At 42.4% G+C, this 19777-nt stretch overlaps 1 protein-coding gene across 1 annotated transcript; it reads right to left on the bottom strand.

Moving 5' to 3' along the window:
- Positions 1-8194: 8194 nt before the first annotated feature.
- Positions 8195-19166, bottom strand: Rh50 (Rhesus blood group-associated glycoprotein Rh50). The gene is made up of 8 exons (XM_002060027.4): positions 18631-19166; positions 16462-16630; positions 15922-16087; positions 14877-15138; positions 10303-10493; positions 8900-9094; positions 8731-8824; positions 8195-8671 (listed from the first exon to the last, which is right to left on the bottom strand). The coding sequence occupies exons 1-8, from the start codon at positions 18797-18799 to the stop codon at positions 8568-8570; spliced, it is 1350 nt and encodes a 449-aa protein (XP_002060063.1). The 5' UTR covers positions 18800-19166; the 3' UTR covers positions 8195-8567.
- Between the last annotated feature and the right edge of the window lie 611 nt (positions 19167-19777).

Consider the following 19777-nt stretch of genomic DNA (forward strand, 5'->3'; position numbering starts at 1 on the left):
GTGGCGCGACTGCGGCAGCGGTAAAAGTTGTTCAAACATTTATGAGCCTGGCTGGTGGTTAACAGCAGCTCGGCAAACAGGCTAAAGGCAGCAGGCCACGTTGCAGACGATGCACAGACCAGGCCCACATCCTTGCCTTGAAGTAACCCTCGCAGGATTCGCGGCGGCGCCGAGTCGAGTGCAATGCATAAAACTAATTTGCGGCCGGGCAATTATGCAGCAGCTGCAGCCGAAGTTGAGCCAGCGTGAAGGTGCCTGCTACCAGGTGCCCGGTGCAGACGACCAGGCCAGCTGATAATTTCTTTATTTGGCCGCACGAAGTTGCTGCACAACAGCTCCCATTGAGCCTGATCCCGCTTGGCAAGCACATGCGAAGTGCAGTCAATGCTAAGCAGCAGGCGAGGTGAATCATTAAATCCACTACAAAGAATAATATAGAGAACAACTGTTTCATACTCTGTTCACACTGTGAAGACAGCTGAACAGAATGGATAAATACATTTTTGCTCTTTTTTGCTATCGAGCTCAGATAGAGCTCTAAATAGTCGTGTTTTACATCGGGGCTCGAGCTCTACAATTTAAGCGATTATTAACTACTTCTGGACTAAGTCTACAAAAGTTGTGAATTATCAACCGTACAAACGATGAAAGAAGACATTAATTGCGCTTCGGTACGGCTGTTATTTGAGCAATTGGTTTGGTTATTGAGATAACGAGCTCAAGCTGGTTAACACTCACACGGACAGCCAATCAAATGATTCACATAAAACAACATATATACTCCTTTTTCAGTTACCGAACCAGAGTATAAGCCAGATGTATCATCTTCTGCTGAATAGCCACCATTTCCTTTGTAGCCCACGCACACATGACCTCTTCACCTTCACAGCGCCTTATTGTGTACTCCTTTTCTATGCTAGAACTCGCGGCGCACACACACACAGCTCTCTTTCACATACTCTCGACTCTTGCATTATCTAGATTATCTTGTCAGAGAGAGCGCTCCCCGTTGAAGAAGTTAATTTTTCTTTCATTAGCGCCTGACATCAGTGTCGCTTAGACACCCCCGTGGCGCCCGCTGCTTCCATTTAGCAATGAAACTTTGCTTATTATAACTATGTGAAAGTGTCGACCCCGCCCCTCCCAATCTGCCCCTTCCCCCACTCACACATACGCGGTATTCATTCAGGCATATTCTAATATCCATGACGCAGCTACCCAGCTGGGGGCAAAGCCGCACACGTATTGGCGTCAAAACTTTTTATTAGCCTCAAAAGTGGGCACTGAGAGGGGCACTCTTCCCCCTCCCTCCACTCCTAGCACTCTAAAAATCACAGAGAGCAAAGTCTGTTTAGGAGCACGTTGCGTATGATTAATATGCTGCACACGTATCAAAGCAAATATTGATTTTTAAATAAGCTGACGCCACGTATGTGGGCCAAGAGCAGCAGCAGAACGGCAAATCAACAACGAAATTATATAATTTGCAGTGTAATCAGCTAAGTTTAAATGTGAGGCGTCGTGATTTCGGCTAATGGCTGATGCGGCGTATGAGTAATGCCCGCCTATAAGATTACCCATACGTAAAAGCCGCAAAAAAGTGAACGTCATGCGCCGCCAAGCACTTTGACAAATGAAACCTGGCCAAAAAGGAGGAACTGCCTGGCAAGGGGTTGCACCCGGATACGGGCATGGGCTTTTCGAAGCTGCAGAAAGGAACAACGTAATGACATTGATGGCTTATTTGAGGTTTACGACTTTGTTTTTGCTTCCTAGCCAATGTTTGCCTCCCGCTAAAGTCAGTCTCCCGTCCGCCTGTCTGATCGGCGGCATTCACTCAACGCGCACGTTTGTAACTTTTGACTATGGCAACCCCCCCACACCACACCTGTAACCTGCACCCTCTCCGCCCACGCCAAACAACAGTCGTCAGCGGCTGAGAGTATGCTTGAGTGGTTTTTAGGCGCAGTTGTTTCTATTTTCTTTTTGTTTTTTTTTTTCTTTATTACTCTGACGAATTCCACGCTTTTTATGGCAACTCCATTGAAGTCAGGAGCAGCCATTGAACTGTTAAGCTTTTTATTGCGTCGCATGCCCTGTAAAACAAAGGGGATTCAAGTTGCCCCGAAACGACACCAACTGACCGTGTATAAACTTACCTGATTTTCGATTATATATATAGCGGAGAAAATATGAATATGAAGAAATATAAAGTTAAAGTTAAAGTCAAACATAAAGCTAAAGTTATAGTTTTAAAACAAAGAGTGGATAAGGCAAGACTGCCCTACTGGCAGACGATACCCTGTACTCCCAGCATTTGTGTTAGTGATTCCTTACATTCACCCAAGCATGCACACGTATGCTGGCTAAGCTCTATCCACATGGACTCAATCAAAGGTGTCATCTCTAGCTTATAACATAGACTGAGAACAATCTATCCATTATCCAACTTTATAGAAGTACAGGGTAATGAATATATATGCATATCTGAAATATCATTCGCTGTCTAAAACATTCACTGTGATCGCAGCATTCTACCCAATTCCATGCATGTACTGGGTATAAAAAGTTTACTCTGCAGCAGTCAACTTTCCCCTTCACGAGTTTCGCATGGACTCGCATGCACGTAAACTGTATTGGCAACTGGCTGTCTCTCTGTCTATTCGTCCTTCTGTCCGTCTGTCTACCTGTCCGTCCTACCGTCTACCTGTCTTTCTGTCTGTCTGTTCGTTCGACTGTGTCTGCGCTGCCGGCGGCTGTGCAACAGCATGTTGCATGCTGCTGAGCCGCTCAGCCGACAACAAAATTTTATTGTCAGCATATTTTTTATGTTTTAAGCATGCCGCACACACGCACACTCAATCCATACACACAGCTTGCCCGCACACCCCTCTCAGCTTGTCAGGGGATACATACTGAAACGCTTCTGTGTGATGTGACGAGCGCGGCGTGCGCATTGACATTGTCTGCCTGTCCTGTCCCTTGGCGCTTCGGTTCTGTCTCTGCTGTTGTCTGCCGGTAAATAAAATATCGTTTCATATAAAAATACAAGTGCTGCCCCCGCAGACATCCCGCCCCGCCCCGCCACGGCATCGATTAAGCGTGTCTAACCGTTGAGGCATGGCCCCAAACTCCGCCGATTCCCAATCCTTTCGCAGCAGTCAACAGGGCAGAATATTTGTTGTTATTTTTTGTTCCCCTTTTGATTTCCGTTTTATATATATATATATATATATATATATTATTTTTTTTGGTTGAAATGGAACACTACACGTGTTGGTAACATATTTTTGGACATTATTACAATGGTTGCTTTTTTTTACCCCGCAACCCACACATATTTTTGCCCTTACAAGTGCCCCACCCACTCCCAGTCCGTATGGATTTTATGTGTATGTGTCGACTTTTTATGGACACTTGAACGTATTCAAGTTCGCAGTGTGTTTTGAATGTGTTTTGGGGTGCCCCAATCCCAATCCCAAACCCAGCAGCAACAGCAGCACAGACAAGTGGCAAATGCATTTTATTCACTGCATATTTGATTCGATGAAAAATTCCAGCAAAGGTGAAGTCAAGTGCGTTGCGATGCCATGAATCAGCTTTGAATGGAGGCATCATCGAAATGTGGCCCCAAACAAAAATACACATTTTTTTCGGGCCCAGGCTTGATGATGGGCATTATCATTTTGCCTACATTATAACAGACGAAATCGTATTACATTTATTAAAATAAATTCAATAGTGTGTACATTTGTATGCATATAAAAGAGTTTGGCCTGAATGTCTGGGAGTTGAACCGAGAAGCAGCAGAGCACTGGCTCAAATTCTGTTTATATATTTGTTAAAATTCGCTAAAAGAAGAAAGGAAAGAAAGGGAAAAATAATAGGTGAATGAGCCGAGCTAGAAGTTTAAAAATCTATCTTCTGTTAAGAAGAAAGATTTCATCTTAAACTCAAAACATACATTCATAAACTATAAATAAAAGAAATATAAATTAATTTCTATAAATTGCCACGAATATATGCATTTCCACAATGAGGCAATTTCTGTAATTATTTATGATACAAGAAAAAGGTAAGCCGAATTCTTTTCACATTTATTTTTGTAATATGAAAATTGAGATGGCAAATGCGTAAAGATTAAAATGCAGCTATAAAATATACAAAATTATGTGAGCCGCCTTAATGAAAAGCGCTTACGAGAAGCATCAACATTTCACAGGGCTGGGCACAAAGGCTACAACGAGCTGGTGTATGTTTCAGGAGCTGGAGGAGGAGCTGGAGGAGAAGCAGCAGCTGGAAGAGGAGGAGGTGGGGCTGGAGGCAAACCAAACCGAATTTCATGCTTAAGCTCTATAAAATTAACATTTAATTGAAGCCTACATTTCGGCGCCGCTGGCTCTGCGTAAAATTAACAACAAATTTGCCACGCCCACGCGCAAGGCAGCGTCAGGATGCGTCAAGTGCAAATCCCTGGTTACGGTCCAGGCATATGCAGCCCCGGAAGGACGGACCGCGGTGAGTGCATGTTTTGATAGCGTAAATTATGTTATAAAATTTATTTAATTTCACTTTTCTGCATGCTCCATCCGCACGCTGAACGTTTTGTAGTCGGGCCCCCGCCAAAATGGGCGCCTGCCATGCGAGTCCGTGAGGGTTGTGGCAGACACACGACCCCCATAACTGGGCGTCCTCGTATTCTCCAGTGTATTGCAAATTGTGCAGAGTTCTCTGCTGCCACTTGCCACTTGCTCCTGGGTCCAACTGCTGCTTGGCTTCGCGTGCCCGGCGCGCATATTTATGTCTGCCCAAGAAACATGCAAACATTTCGCCAAAAATGAAATGGAAAGCGCGACCAGGTGAGCACACAACACACACGTGTGCGAGCATGTGCGTGTGTGCGAGTGTGTGTGTGTGTCACAGATATTGGCAATCCTTAACTGCATGCCTTAATCTCTGTGCCACAAGAGCCGGAGATGGTATCGTGCTCCTGTTGCTCAGCAACAGTTTCTACTGAAAGCTTGTTGCTCTTATCAAGGACAACCTCTGGTGGCCTCTCATTTTTCGCAATTAGTCCAATTTTAGAAGATCCCATCATTTTTCATTTTTTATTCGATTTATCTGTCAGATTTCTCCTCTTGCCAAAATCTTTTCGATAATTAGACTTCAGTTGATTTTAATTAAAACGAAAACTACTTTTTCTCATTAAAAGTCTTTCTTTCCTTCGTACTCGCTTTAGGCCCAAAAGGAAGCTTCATTTGAAAAAAAAACTCGCTTATGTATAGAAGAATTGCTTCCACTCTCCACATCCTAGCTATAGTCAAAGTACTTCCATGCTATCCTCACGCGCTCATCTCTAAACTGGGCAATCTTTCAGCTCCGTCGATGGGGAAGGGCGCAGCTTAAACGACTGGGATCCGCTTAAATAATTAAATACCAATGACACTTAAACGTAAATCATGAATTTTGCAAGGGTTTCACCGAAGGGCCACGTGCACGGCACGCTGCTGCTCGATAAGACACATTTGGCAAATGGCAAAGACGAGGCCAGGCCTGGAGTTGGCTCCAGTTTTGGGCTACCATCCAGCTCGCCGGACCGTTAACAAAGACGGAAAATGTCAACGCCGCCGGAAACAACACCCCAAAAAATTACTGTTGCAAAATGCTGTGTACAAGTTTCCGCTCCCAGCTCGGAGCTTCCTGCAACGGCAACTGCAACAAATCCCCAGCTGCTCAGCTCTAACATTCCATGCAACATGCAACAAAAACAACAACAATGTGTGTGTTTGTCCAACAATTTGTTGCCGCAGACAAAGGCAAAGTCAATGTCGGCAGAGTTGTCAACGCTGTTTAAAGTTGCCTTAATTGCAGTTGTTGCTGCTGTTCTTTCATGCCCTGAACTCAACAAAAATGGTTAAAAGGGGTATAATGTATTTGGGCAAATGTATGTAACAGGGAGAAGGAAGTCTATTCTAGATCAGCATCAATAGCCGAGTCGATCTAGCCAGGTCCGTCTGTCCATTCGTCTGTCCGTCCGTCTGTCTGGCCGCCCGTATGTATGAACCGAAGGATCTCAGAACCTATAAGAGCTAGAGACTTCAAATTCTGAACACGAGATTATTTCCGATAATTGATAACCTTACCTCGTTAACAAGTAATCGATAAAATATCGAGATAGATTACCTGTTTTTGATCAAATATGTGAAGTATCTACCTACAATTATTTACAGGGTATACCCTGGTTGGGAACTCTCGCTTAGAGCCGCTTACTTGTTATGGTTGTCGTGCATAAAATATGCTGCATACTTCGTGGGGCGCCTCCTTCTGACAAAAAGGTTGCCACTGTCATTGGCGTTGCCACCGTGTCCGCACGCCGCCTTTCATGCTGTTAATTATTATTATAGACGTGCGAGCGTCCATCTGTCTGGCCTGTCGCAGCAGGCACACACAACCCAGCGAGCGACCACATGCAATAAAACAGCACTTAGACAGCGGCAGACACACACACGCAGACACATGGACACGGCGACAACTACATAGATGTCTAGTCCGTTTGAGCCATCGCCCAGCCAAATAGCCAAACGGTGCACCGGGGAATACTTTACCAAATTGCACTACCCAGTCTCACAGTCAACTCCTGCTCCAACTCAAGCTCCGGCATCCTTTGGCCAACTCATTTGACTGCACGCTTTTGTCGTCCTTTCATCTCTCGAAAAATTTTTGCTCATAGACGCCTTACACGTGTCCACCCGTGTGTTTCTGTCCCTTTTTGCTTATGCCCGCCTGCTGCTTTCAGCTATTTGAATTCTTTTTTTTTTTCTTTGCTTTAAAGGAAGGCCAACAAGATAGAACGAAGATGGAATACTCTTATAGAAATTTCACTTAGAAGTTCAAGACTTAATTTTCTAGCGATGCTTCCTAAATAGTAGATCGAGATACGGCTTTGCCAGTAACTCCTAAATGCCAACTTCGGCTAAGATATCTTTAGAGGCAACAAAAGCTCTTATATAAAAGTTATTTTTTCGTCCGATTCTGCCCATTATATACAAGTTAAGTCAACAAATCCACATAAATCAAGGCATATGCTATACAAAAATTTAAATTTCGATCGATTGTTCCTATGGCAGCTATATGATATAGCGCACCGAATCAGCCGATTACGACTTATGTACTCTCAGCTCCAGAAAGACGCAACTATTTTAAGTTTCATCAAAGCAATTTGATGTTGAAATGATCAAGAATATATGTATATATATTTAATAGAATCCGAATTGAGCATTACAAAAATCCGAATAACCTCTGCTACATACAATTTAAAGTAATTTTGGAACTCGCAGGAAGCAGAACTATTCCTTGGCCTTCATCAATAATTAATTAGGGTGTTGCATAATATAATTTGATTAAATCGAATTCTAAAATTGAATATTTAAGATTCCTATATATGCTATAAAATCTTACGAGTCCGAAAGGCCGTATCTTTCCCAGATCCAACTTCAATTAAGCGAGTTGTGTACATTTGAAATTATTCATTTAAAATTATTATTCAATAATATCAATCTAATTGATTTATTTATCTATCCATAATTGTATCTTCCACTGCCTCTCTAAACCGTCCATTCTGCATCAGTCGTCGTCCAATCTCATCTGATCCACTCGAACCTAGGTCTCGGGCGTAAATCCGGCTAAGAAGTTGGCTGCCAGCTTATCACGAGGCGCATCGCTCGGCGAACAAAAGGCGAAGATTGCATTTAAAAGACATTATTTGTTTTTTGTTTTTGTTTTTATTCGTGCGCTTTTCGCAAGGTGCGCTAATCACCGGCTAAGCTGTCCGGAACTGAGCAAGTAGCTAAGCCAAAAGTCAGCTAATTAGCTGACACTTTGTCTTGGGCCACTTAATTAGCCGCGTCTCAATGCAGAACACCCCGCACATACAGATTGTTGGCGGGGACAATTGCATTCCAGTTGCGTAGCAGAAACGGGCGCCAATTAAAGTTGGCCCCAACTGACTCCGAATCGGCGCCAGGCAAAAGTTCATTTGGCATATTTAAACTTTTTGCGATTGTTGTGTGTGTGTGCGGGATTTTAATTCCATTAAAATTTGCGCGCAGCATGAAAAAACGCATTTACAAAAATAACAATTGCACGAGAGAAGCGAGAGAGAGAAGGGGAAAGAGAGAGAGTTGTCACAATTAAAATATTTTCATTGCTAATACAATTTTACTCGTATTTTATACAGATTTTTCGTTAGCACTAATTAAATGTGTAAATTTTGCAACTTTTTTAATTGAATGCGACAAAATGTCTACAAAAATTAAGCGAAACAAGTTTGCGAGAACAAATTATTGTCAGATTCGGCTTTAACAAGCGTTTGCAAATGTTGTTCTCCAAAAAGTTAACAACAACTATTTCTAAATGCTAAGCAAACATGTGGTGCGCAGGCAAGTGCAACTTATTTAGAATAGAAAATAATAAAAAAAGAATAATATTCGAAACTCCACTTCAATAAATTGGCATGTGTAGACAGGGTAGACACAGTAAAGCAGGGTATACATTCAAAGTTCCTCCTACTATTCCTCCTTGTTCTCCAGGGCCGGCACCTCCCAGAACTGTTCATCCTGGTGCTGCTCGTCCTTTTGCAGATTCCGAAAGCTGGTATACTTTAAGACGGCGCCTGTTTTCAGTTACCAATTTAATTATACGCTTCTTTGCATTGAATAACTCCCTACGCACCTGTCAAAATGCCGCCTCCAATGGCTATTAGCAGAGTCAGGGCAATGCCAAACAGTTGATAGCCCGCCTGTGTGCTGGCATTGCGTCCCAGGCCCTGCAACATGGTCGGGGATTAGCTTGTGTTTGTGTGTGCGCAAGTAAATAACAATTGCAGCTGCCGCCAACTTACGCCCATAATTTTGCTTGCCGTGCTGTTGCTGCCCACCATGGCTGGGAAAATGTCCTGTAGCTCCGATTGATAGTCGTCCGCGGTGACCAACGAGGCGTAGATGGCCGAGGCGATGGCCGATATCAGCGCCGGCATGCCGTGCAAATTGTGTACGCCACACGTGTCATGCAAACGCAGTTTGCTGGTCAACCAGGGCTGCAATTTACAGGGTATAACATATTAGATACATGTGAAACGTCTCCCAATCTTTTGCCTTATTTAAACTTTGAATGCCACAAATCAAAAATGAATTGTACTTTTATATAAAAAAAGAGAGAGAAAACTCCATTAAATTAACGCTTTGTTCCTTTTTCATTTATCCCAAACATTCATAGAAGTATGTGAAAATGTAATCCTGCTAAAGCACTTTTGGAATACTAAGCTAAGTTTTTTAACCCCGCTGCTTGAATGCATTTCAAAGTTCAAAGGGGATCTAACATTTATTTGTATGCCCTGAGCCCATTGAATGTGGTTAAAAGGGGTAGCTTGTTTTTGCGCAAGTGTATGCAAGCAAGCCATAAATATATGCTTGATCAGGATGAGCTGAGTCGATCTAATTAAGTCCTTGCTGACAAATACTTGACATTAGAAATATATATATAATCTTCTATGACTACTAAAGCAGGTCGATAGAACTTTCCATATTCAGGGATGGTTTTAAACACAACCCGAAAAATATAAGAGCCGTATACACAAGCGTGTAGGTAGTAAGTATCTTAAGGATCGGACCGCATATCCTATGGATATGGGCCAAGAAGTATAGTATAAAAACTGGCTAACATGTTTGCAACGCTAACTTGGCTTGGCTTCAGGGTACCTGCTAGTCGAGCACTCCACAATCGAGCACACTCGCTCATCCGTTATTTTGTACATGTTCACTTTGGCGTCTAATTAAACGTTATTAAAGTGCAAAATGTGCAACTGGACCGCGGCCTTTGGTCATTTATAAAAGTGTGTACATTTATTTACACACACCTCCGCCGGAGTGGCACAGCGCATACGGACGAACGGACGGACGGACGGACAGATGAAGAGGGGAGCCTAGGCCGCCGGGCAACAAACTTTACTCATTAGCGTCACATTTTTGCTAGGCGCACTAATTAAAACGCAACAGACGACACCACGGTCCAGGTACCGAGTGCAGCAGAGCCTAATGTTGGTTGGAGCTTCCCTTCCAGCTTCAGCTCCAGACTCTAGCTTGGGCATTTGAATAACGCCTCGTGTTTGCATGGATTACATGCATAGCTAGTCCAGGTAGTTGGCCAGCACGGATGTAGTCCTCCTCCACCTTCCCATTAGTGTGCAGCTTTCTCTCTGTTTTCTTTTTTTTTTCCCCTGTTTTTTTGGGCAGTTGTTGAACTTACGGTTAAATAGCGATAGCCGAGCACCGAAACCGTGCCGGCGATAATGCCAATTAAGACAGCGCCGTGCGCGCCGAGCAGCAAGTTGCAAACGGTGCCAACGGCAACGCCGCCGGCGAGCGTCGAGTTCTGCACGTGCACCATATCCAATTTATTCTCATGGCTGACAAGTGCGGATACAACGAAGGTGGTCACTGCAATCAGAAGAGGAGAGACGGGGAGGGGTTACAACAACATGAACAGAAAGGCGCATCAGTATTTCAAGTGTTCCAGTCTCGAGGAGGCTCCCCTTGAGGGGGGGGGGGGGGGGGCATTGCCAAACCTGGGCCATTGCCAAACCTGGTATAGTTTTCATAGTTTGGCCCACGGGCGCTCATTCCGCATCTTGTTCACTTTTCGAGTAGTTTATTAGTGCGCAGCCAATTCCATTTGAATTCTGCTTTAAATGCAATGCAAATATTTTCAATGACTTTTGCCAATTTTGGCGTTTTCGATAATTATGGAATGAGTACTTATTGGTTTTTGGCCACTGTCGATAGATTTGCACGATCATCGATAGTTGTTTGGCAAGAATAGCGTCGTGTGCTCTGGTCACACTGTTCCGCTCTCTCACAAGCAAAGAGCGGCTTTGCCGCCAAATTTATTAGTAATGGCGCGATTTTTAGTAATATTGCTGTGCGTGAGTGCAATTAAACATTCAGTTTATTAATTTGTTTACGATTTCAAGCTACATAGGGATTACATCGGTCTAAAGCTTTCTTACTGGACATCATTAGAAGCCATTGTGGGCTGTGGTTGTGTAGTGCAAGCCGTAAAATATAATTTAAAGTGCGAAGCCTCGAATGGGTGTGCGTGTGTGTGTGTGTATTTTTTTGTGTTTTTTTATGTGTTCAATTATTGGATAAACAAAAGTGAAATAATATCCAAATGCTGATGACTTATGGGACAATAATAAAATATTAGTTGGTGGTAAGTTCTGATAAGATTGTCTTATAATATAACGTATTAAAGCACATGTCGGAAGAGGTGTGTATATACATATATATGTATGTTAATATATGTATATGTATGTGGTACATACTGAAAGGTGTGTGTATCTATTGAATGAATTAATAGAAATACATATTAATATTATTATCTGATTAGAAAGTATATATCTTATTGGTGAACGGTGTTATGCGCATGTTGAGTATGGATAGTTCCGATAAGAATGTTAACGATTCGCAACTTTTTAATGTGCATATGTATATGTTTGTGAGTCTCTATATGTCAAGGCTAAAAATCGTTAATAACATAATAAATATCATCCAAATAAAATAGTATGTCTTATTGGCAAATCTATAAGAATGCGGGCAAGTTCATATAGGACTGTTTAAGATTCCCAACTTTTGCATATTTGCATGCATATTTATACCTATCTTATACGTATCTATGTAGGCATGTGTGAATGTGTGTACATATGTAAATGCTTAAGATGATGTATGTAAGACAGAGTTGCCACAGTTGGCAACAAAGTTATCTCAGCTTAGAGTTGAGCGTCTGTCGTGTTTTTTTCGTGACACGAATTGGTTGGTTTTAGATATTTCTTGTCGTTTGCTCAAAATGCATTCAGTGTCCATCTCTAGCTGAGCTCCATTTTGGTAACGACAGGACTCTCTCTTAAATCATCCAAGCGAAGCAAATGGAAATCACGAGCCACAATGCCCGATGCCACAACCGCAGTTCATAAACACAAAACTAATAAAAATGTAAACAAGGCAACGGACCAGTCCCCGTGCCCGTCCTCGTCCGCGTCCTCGTCCTGTGTCCGGCTGTCGCCCAGGCAACAACAGCAATGGGGCACACTTCTTGTTTATTAGACTGGCAAACATAAATCTCCGCAAAAATAACACTAAATACTTAAAAATCTTCATTTTATGGCGAAACATATGTTGCAGCAATAATAATTTGCATAAATTAGTTAATACGGGACACCGCTCGGTTTCTGTGGCAACTGCAAAAGCAAATCACAGCCGGAGCAGCAACAACAACAACAACAACAACAATAATAACAAGAACAATCGGAACCGCAACAGTTTTAGAAGCAGCTTTTGACAATGTCCAGGCGACACAGAATTACGAGTACTGCAAATTCTGGCTTAAAAATCAATTAAACAGTATTTTTACTGCCGGTCGCAGGCTGTGCGGGGAAGTGGGCGAAGCAAAGTTAAACCAGAGCCAAGTCGAGATTTGGGGCGTCAGTTGTTTCTAGCTTGTTGTTAAACTCAACACCCATTAAAAATGTACAGCAATCGGGTATGTTTCTGCGGGCCTCGGTATGTGACAGCCAAAAAGGCGCCATCTACCACTCTGCAAATGATACATATCTTAACTCAGACGGATCGAAGACTTTAAAAACTGGAAATAATAATTTTTAAAGTATAATTGTTTAAAAACAGAGCATGTAGTTTTTAGGGGCATTTAAAATTTTGTACAATAAGAGTGAATTATGTATGCAGCTTAAAGCAGTTTACAGGGTAGGCCCTAGTCGAGCACTGTAGACTGTTGTAAAGCACACAGAAATCCGGTGTAGTTTACTTCTTTTAAGGTATTTACAATTTTCTAAAATCAGAGAGGAATAAATATAGCAGCTCGAATCTATTTACAGGGTATGCCCTAGTCGGGCACTGTCGACTGTTGTTGTTGTTGCCAGCATATTTAACAATTTAAATTAACGCCAATGGTGTCACTTGTGACTATAAAATGTGTTTTGTGCTTAACGTTGTTGCCCAATGCGGGCGACGGGCGACACGGACTGACCAGAACTCGGACCAGGACTTGAACTGGCAGGGAGGAGGCGGGACAGAAGAGGACGGGGCTGGACAGGGCCCAGGCTCGTTTTGAACTTGGTGTGAAAACAACAACTGGGGCGTATTTTGCTGTTGGCGCCGCATTTGAACACCAAATGGCGTCGTCTGCTGTGCATGTCGCAGCACCCGCATACACACACACACACACACACACACACACACAGACACATGGGGACACTCCTCACAGAACGCCTCTAATTTCAGCATTGAACTGAATCCCCAGCTTTAGTTTAATTAAGGCAACAACTAGCGAGCCAAGTAACCAGCCACTGAACGGTGGGATACGGCCCAGGGGCGATACGAGGATACCAGGGCCCACGTTGACTCAACTAATCGCACATCCTTCCGCATAAAATGTCCTGCCACGCTCATAGCCAGCTATAGCCAGCTTTTTTCAACATTACAATGGCGCATAGCGAATATTTAATGCTCTTTGTCTACATCAAATCAAATTGGCTTGTTTTTTAAACGATTTTTTAGTTTTTGAGCAATGGATATTATTTAATATGCAGCATGTTGAATAATTTTAATTTAAAACCTGATTTAAAACCTCCTGTCAACAGGAGAATACCCCGTCTTGTTTTGAACTGTGAACCAAATTCTAAAACATTTTGGTTGCCTAAAAATTAAACGCATCTAAAACTGAGAAGAAATATATTTCTTTTAAAAACGCTAGGCTTTCGATTAGAAATCTTTCTTGGGATATATTTTTTGATATTTGTTTTTGCGTTAGCTAATTTTTAAATGGATTTTTGTCTTAAATTTAGGCTAAATTGAACGTAAGCCTTTTAATCAAACCAAAATTGAAATGTGGAAAACAAAGCTCACAAATCCATCGCTGGGTAAAGGTTTTAAGAGTGCCTTAACTTGTCGACAACTTTTCTATACCTTTAAAGAGTATTACAAGTGCGTTCTGTCTGTTTGTAGTTTTTTTCTTTAACTTGTGCTCATATGGTCTATTGCGCTGTTTAGGTGTTGCCTCCGTGTTGCTGTAACGTGAGGGCTTTAATATCCATGGCAAGGCTCTGGCCACAGACGCCCCAGTGTCGCCGCCAGAGAGAGAGAGCCACAATTTCAGACACTGGCTTCGGCTGGCTACTCGACCAGAGTCCCAGCTCGGCTTATCTCAGCTGCTGTTGCTCCATTTGTGTTGTTGTTGTTGTTGTTGTTGTAGTCATTGCCGGGCGCCCTTTGTATACATTTAATTTGTGTTTTGTTATTTACATTAACCAAGGCAACAGCCAGAGCAGAGACTGCGCCGCCCCCAAGCCCAAGCCTGGACTCTGGCTCTCGGCTTGTTTTTGCTTTTAGCAGATTTTCTATATGTTGTGTAGGACATGGCCATGGTCAAACATAGTTGACCCATACACACACACACACACACCCACCCAAAGGGATAAACACAGGCTGACCAGTGGCTGTTGCTCCTGCTCTTGCTGTACGGTTTTTATGTGCGCTACGTGCTCAAAATAAATTTTCAAATGTGTTAACGAAACTATTTGACATTTAATTAGTTTGTGAGTTGCATGCATAAAGATTTGAAGAGCTCGCCGACCCCTGAACGTAGCTTGGGACCTTTTCAATTTTAGCGGCTGGCGCCTTAGTTAATAGCTGCGCCAACATTATAATTGACGCAGCCGGGCCGCGAATATATATAACTACAAGATAGTAGGCCGACACTTGAGCCAGCTAATTGCTGACTCGGAATCGCAGTGGCACGTGACTCACCTGTTGCCGCGGCTAATGCGAGGAACGTGTTCAAAATGGCGCGCTCGCCGCCGGATCCGGCTGCCAGCACCGAGTTAAAACTGGGCCAGTATACCCAGAGAAAAGTGGTGCCGATCATAGCGAATATATCGGATGCATAGTTCGCGCCCTCGTGCTTGCCCGCCTCGTTCTGGTCACTCGCAGGGCGCAGCATCAGGGCCACAGCCAGGCCAAAGTAGGCGCCAAAAGCGTGCACCGTGATGGAGCCTCCACAGTCGCAGATCTGTCGAGAAGTTACAGGTGATTAGACGGCAGATAAGGGCTCTATTTATACTCAATTAATGCTCTTGCAGAGAGCCTTATGGTTTTGTAACAACATATGTAACCCTTGGAAGGAGAGCCATGCGATATTTTTTAGAAAATTCAGGCTGGATCTTTAGAAATATTTTCAGATATTTTTAAAACATTTTTCGGCATTTTTGGAATCCCATTTAAAAAGTACTTTTTAAATTTGAAACGTGTTTTACATTTTGTGAAAAAAATTAACCACTGGATGAAAAAAGCTTAAAGTTTATAGAAAACTACGTTTTGTTAGAAATTTTTAGAAAATTCTATTGTTTAGTAATTGCAGCATGGCGAATCCTTTTCGGAATAGTTCACGCATTTTCAAGCTTATTTTCCATTTGGGAATGGCAGACAAATGGTATAGTATTTATCTGATATGTTTCATTTGGAGTGTTGTTTTAATGTTTTAATGTTTTATTTTGAGCTGGAATCGATCAAATGAGTGAGGGAAAAGGGTATAGTTACAAGTATTGAACTTATATAATATTTACAATTAAGGGAAAGGAGATATTTAAAGGATATTGGAGGCGCCTCTCTCTGACTTGGAGTTTACTGTAGCATAAATAGGGAATCTCCTAAATGTGACTACGATCTTGAGCAGTATCAATAGTTTAGTTGAAAAAGCTACGCCTGACAAAAGGTCTACCTTTTTAGATATCAATACGAACAATTTTTAAGATATTCAAGATACAACTGTTATCTCCTTTCTTGTTTCACTTACGCTGAGTACATTTAGGGCCAGGTATTCATTGGCCGCGAACAGGGCCACCTCAAAGATGGACATGCATAGCAGCTGAATGGGCGTGGTCCGGCCCAGAAGTGCGCCCATGCTGATCAGCGGCACGGCGGCGGCAATGTCCGCATCGATGATGCTTTCCAGCGAAAGGCTGCAAGAAATGAAAGAAGAGTCTCAATACGGCAAATGGAATGTAAAGCAAATAGCTTAAAGGGTTTTTTTTATTTTTATTTACAAGACCGTTGCGCCCTGGACGTGTTTGCTGTGGCACTTTGTTGAAGTACGTCCGCCTTGCGCCCGGTACAGCCTGGCACGACTCAAGTTAAAGTAATTGCATGAATTCATTACATCTTGAGGATATTTTTCTTAATTTCTTAAACTTATTTGTTTGGCGCGCGCTTGGCAGGGGGACGATACACACACACACACACCCACACACACACACACACAAATGCACTTAATTAATGGGCAATTATTCAGATTGGCAGACAGCATTTAAATTTGTTGCTGCTGCAGAAAACTCACCTGATCTTGCCGCCTTCCATGTGCAGGAAACCCTTCATCAGGACGGACCACTGCACCACCAGAGCGGACATGAACAGTGTATAGCCCGTGGCACTATATCCGTATTTGCGCAAAAAGGTCATCAGAAAGCCAAAGCCAATGAATATCATGACCTGGACATCCTGAAATTCTGTAACAAAGCAAGGGTCGTTTAGTGAGACGGCGCCTTGGCACGCTTATTAATTGAGTCAAGTCGTTTCAATTAGTTGCCCAATTGTCTGCTGCCAAAAGTCAATTGCATTGAGATTGATGTCACCAGCCAGAGCACGGAGCACAAGCACGGACACGGGGCACGGGCACGGACTCTGGCACGGGCTCTGGCAAACGGTAGCCGATCATGTGCATGTGTGTGCGGGTGCAATTAGTGTGAAATACGTTTTAATTTATTTATTATGAATTGCAACAAGTTGTTTACAGACGCATTTGCATAAATTGAAATTAATGACTTTAATTATTCATTTGTGTGTGCAGCGCTGCGCCTCGTTCGGTTTCTGGCTGGCAAAAGTAATTAATGCAATTGCTGCCGCGGGACTTTAAGGAGACTATGCGAAAAATAACTTTATTTATTTATGAAATGCCAACACTTGCCAAATGCCACTCACAACATATTCGCCAATAGCCCGGACTTCACATTGGCATGGGTAATAGCATCTGACAGACCCAAAGCTATTTTAATATGTAGGATTAACTGAAGCTGGGGCCTTGCACTTTCTTTTAGTTGTAATTAATTTTTAAATATCGTATTAAGCTGACATTTCAAATTGTTTTTTATGCTACGCATTTTTCGTCCAGGGACTAGCAGATGATTTTGACAAAGTACGAAATGAAGGAATGTCAAAACATGAGTCGAAAGTCATTTCGAAATTTCGAATTGATGGAGGATGGAGGATACGTGTAGGCCTTGCTTTGTCTAGCTTTAAGTGCAATAAGACTTTCTCAGCTTGGGATAAAGATCTCTCCCACGAGATCTTTGAATTCGGCAGAAATCAGTGCACTTTTCTTTATGATGGGATCGGTATTATATATTTTTAATCGAAAAAACGAGTGTCTTCCTAATTATTCTATACATCAAATGCAAGAAGCCCAATTAGAATACAAGCCCCGCTTTGCGCCTTTTAACAGCTAATTTTTTCAGTGATGTTTTTAGAGCCTACAACTAAGAAAGAAGGTGTTAGTAGAGAAAATATTACATATATTTATTTAAATATTTAGCAAAAAGTGAACTAACATATATAAAAAACTATATTATTAAGGAAGGCAAATAGGTATTCACGTGGTATCAATTTGAGCTCTGATATATATATACATAATAAAATATATATATAAGGCGCGAATTGCAAATAGTTTTCATACAACTGCCAATTTTAACATTATTCATTTCAACTCGCGCAACGCTGGGTAATTTTTTGCAGTTAATACCAATTATATATCATGTGCGGATTTTCACTCTGTGGCTTGCTGATACGCTCGATTGCTCATAAATTCTTGGCGTTACATATTTCTATTAATAGTTATCTAGTTTAGTTGGTTGTCTCTATGAAATTGTCCATAAAAGCTTATCAGCCATAGATGACACGCAATCGCCTCAAGACAAGTGGAGTTAATATTGTTGGCCCCGTTGACTGACTGACAGCTCCCCCGGACCGGACTAGGCTCAGTCATTAGCGGTCAGTCGATGGTTTGTCCCCTACTTTTGAGTCGGCTGCTTGTCAATTAAATGATAATATTTAATGACATTCTGAATAAACTAACTATTTATATGCTGTATCAACTGGAAATAGCATATAGGGCATGTAGAGGCACTTGGAGCATATATATTCCTGGTCAAGTTGATATTAAGCTTCATTCTCTAACATTGACTCTTGGCTTGACTCTATACAAACATTTGAATGTCATCTTTGAGTACTGCAATCGAACTACAGGCAAAGGTTTTCCCTAACCTCAGACAATGGAGTGCTGGCTACAGGGTATCTCTTTTAGAGCACTCTCACCTGTGTTTTACCGTGTGTTCACATTATGCAGTAACTTTAACGTGTTGCGTCTGAATGCGTCTAAACAATAAGGTGGCGAGGACATTGGGAGCAACAGGAGGCACAATAGAAACAATGGAAAATGATGATAGCTACTCACGCGGATATTTTGAAACGTGTTCGTTTGCTGATCCAGCGTCTTCAGCGACGAGTTGCGACGGCATGGCGGACTTTTCGTAACGCACGAAAAGCCAGAATAGCACCAGAAAAACTATTTGCACAATCATCAGGACAATATAGCCCGACACCTTACCAGCCGGCGTATGCATGCCGGAGTTCGTTAAATGAGAAACACAAAGAAATCACAAAAAAACCCGGAGCGGATGCTGTTGGAGTCGTTGTCGATTGGAGTTGTTTCTGGCTGGCGCGCTGGTTCAAATCCGCGTCGTAGCCGTTGCAGCACGCGTGTTGATACGCTGGGGAATTAGAAGCGCAGACAGGAAGTCTCTCCCTTTCTCTCTGTCTGTCGCTTTCCTCTCTGTTTCTCTAATATGCACAAATATTTGTGCGCTGTTTAGTTTTCGCACAAGCACAGACACGGACACACGCGTGGGTAAGGAGGAGGCACCACGTTCTCACATGGACGATCTGCTGCCGCTGAGCGCAAAGCGTGTACTGATGCCCAGCACTTGGTGCGCGGCTCGTAAGTAGCTGTCCGGTTGCTTTGCGCTCAACGGGGCGTATGTGCGATACATTCATGGCGATTTATTCGCATGATATAACTATTTAATTTAATTTGCCGACGCTTCAGCTACTGTTGCCTTCGCTTCTGCAGTCGCTGCTAAATTATTTAGCTCTAAACCCGCCACTGCCCACAAAATTTACATTGTGCGCTTCTCGTAGTTTCCAATTTATTTAAATTGTTTTGTTTTAGTTGCATTCTAATTTCAATTTGAAATCGTTGCGTGGTCCCCTCAAATGAAAAAGTGTGGTCAAGTCTCACTGTGAGAAAATATAGAGAATTTTCTACACAAATCCAGTTTAAGCTTTATCAACAGTAAGTTCTTGGTCTGAGCACGAATTATGAATTCCAAGTCCATTCTCATAGGGAATTTTAAGAGTATCTAAAGAAGAATACACGCCCAACTACTGAATTAATATTTGCGACTGGTTTTATCTTATCTTTAGATCCTCCTAGTCTTTTATGGCAAACAATTTTGTCTTATCATCGAGTTTATGCTGTATTTTGGTCTTCTGCAAAGCAAGCTATCTTTCCTATTATTACCCATGAAGTGAGGCATTTTATG

The sequence above is a fragment of the Drosophila virilis genome, chromosome 3 (genome assembly GCF_030788295.1).
Source record: "Drosophila virilis strain 15010-1051.87 chromosome 3, Dvir_AGI_RSII-ME, whole genome shotgun sequence".
Classification (NCBI taxonomy): domain Eukaryota; kingdom Metazoa; phylum Arthropoda; class Insecta; order Diptera; family Drosophilidae; genus Drosophila; species Drosophila virilis.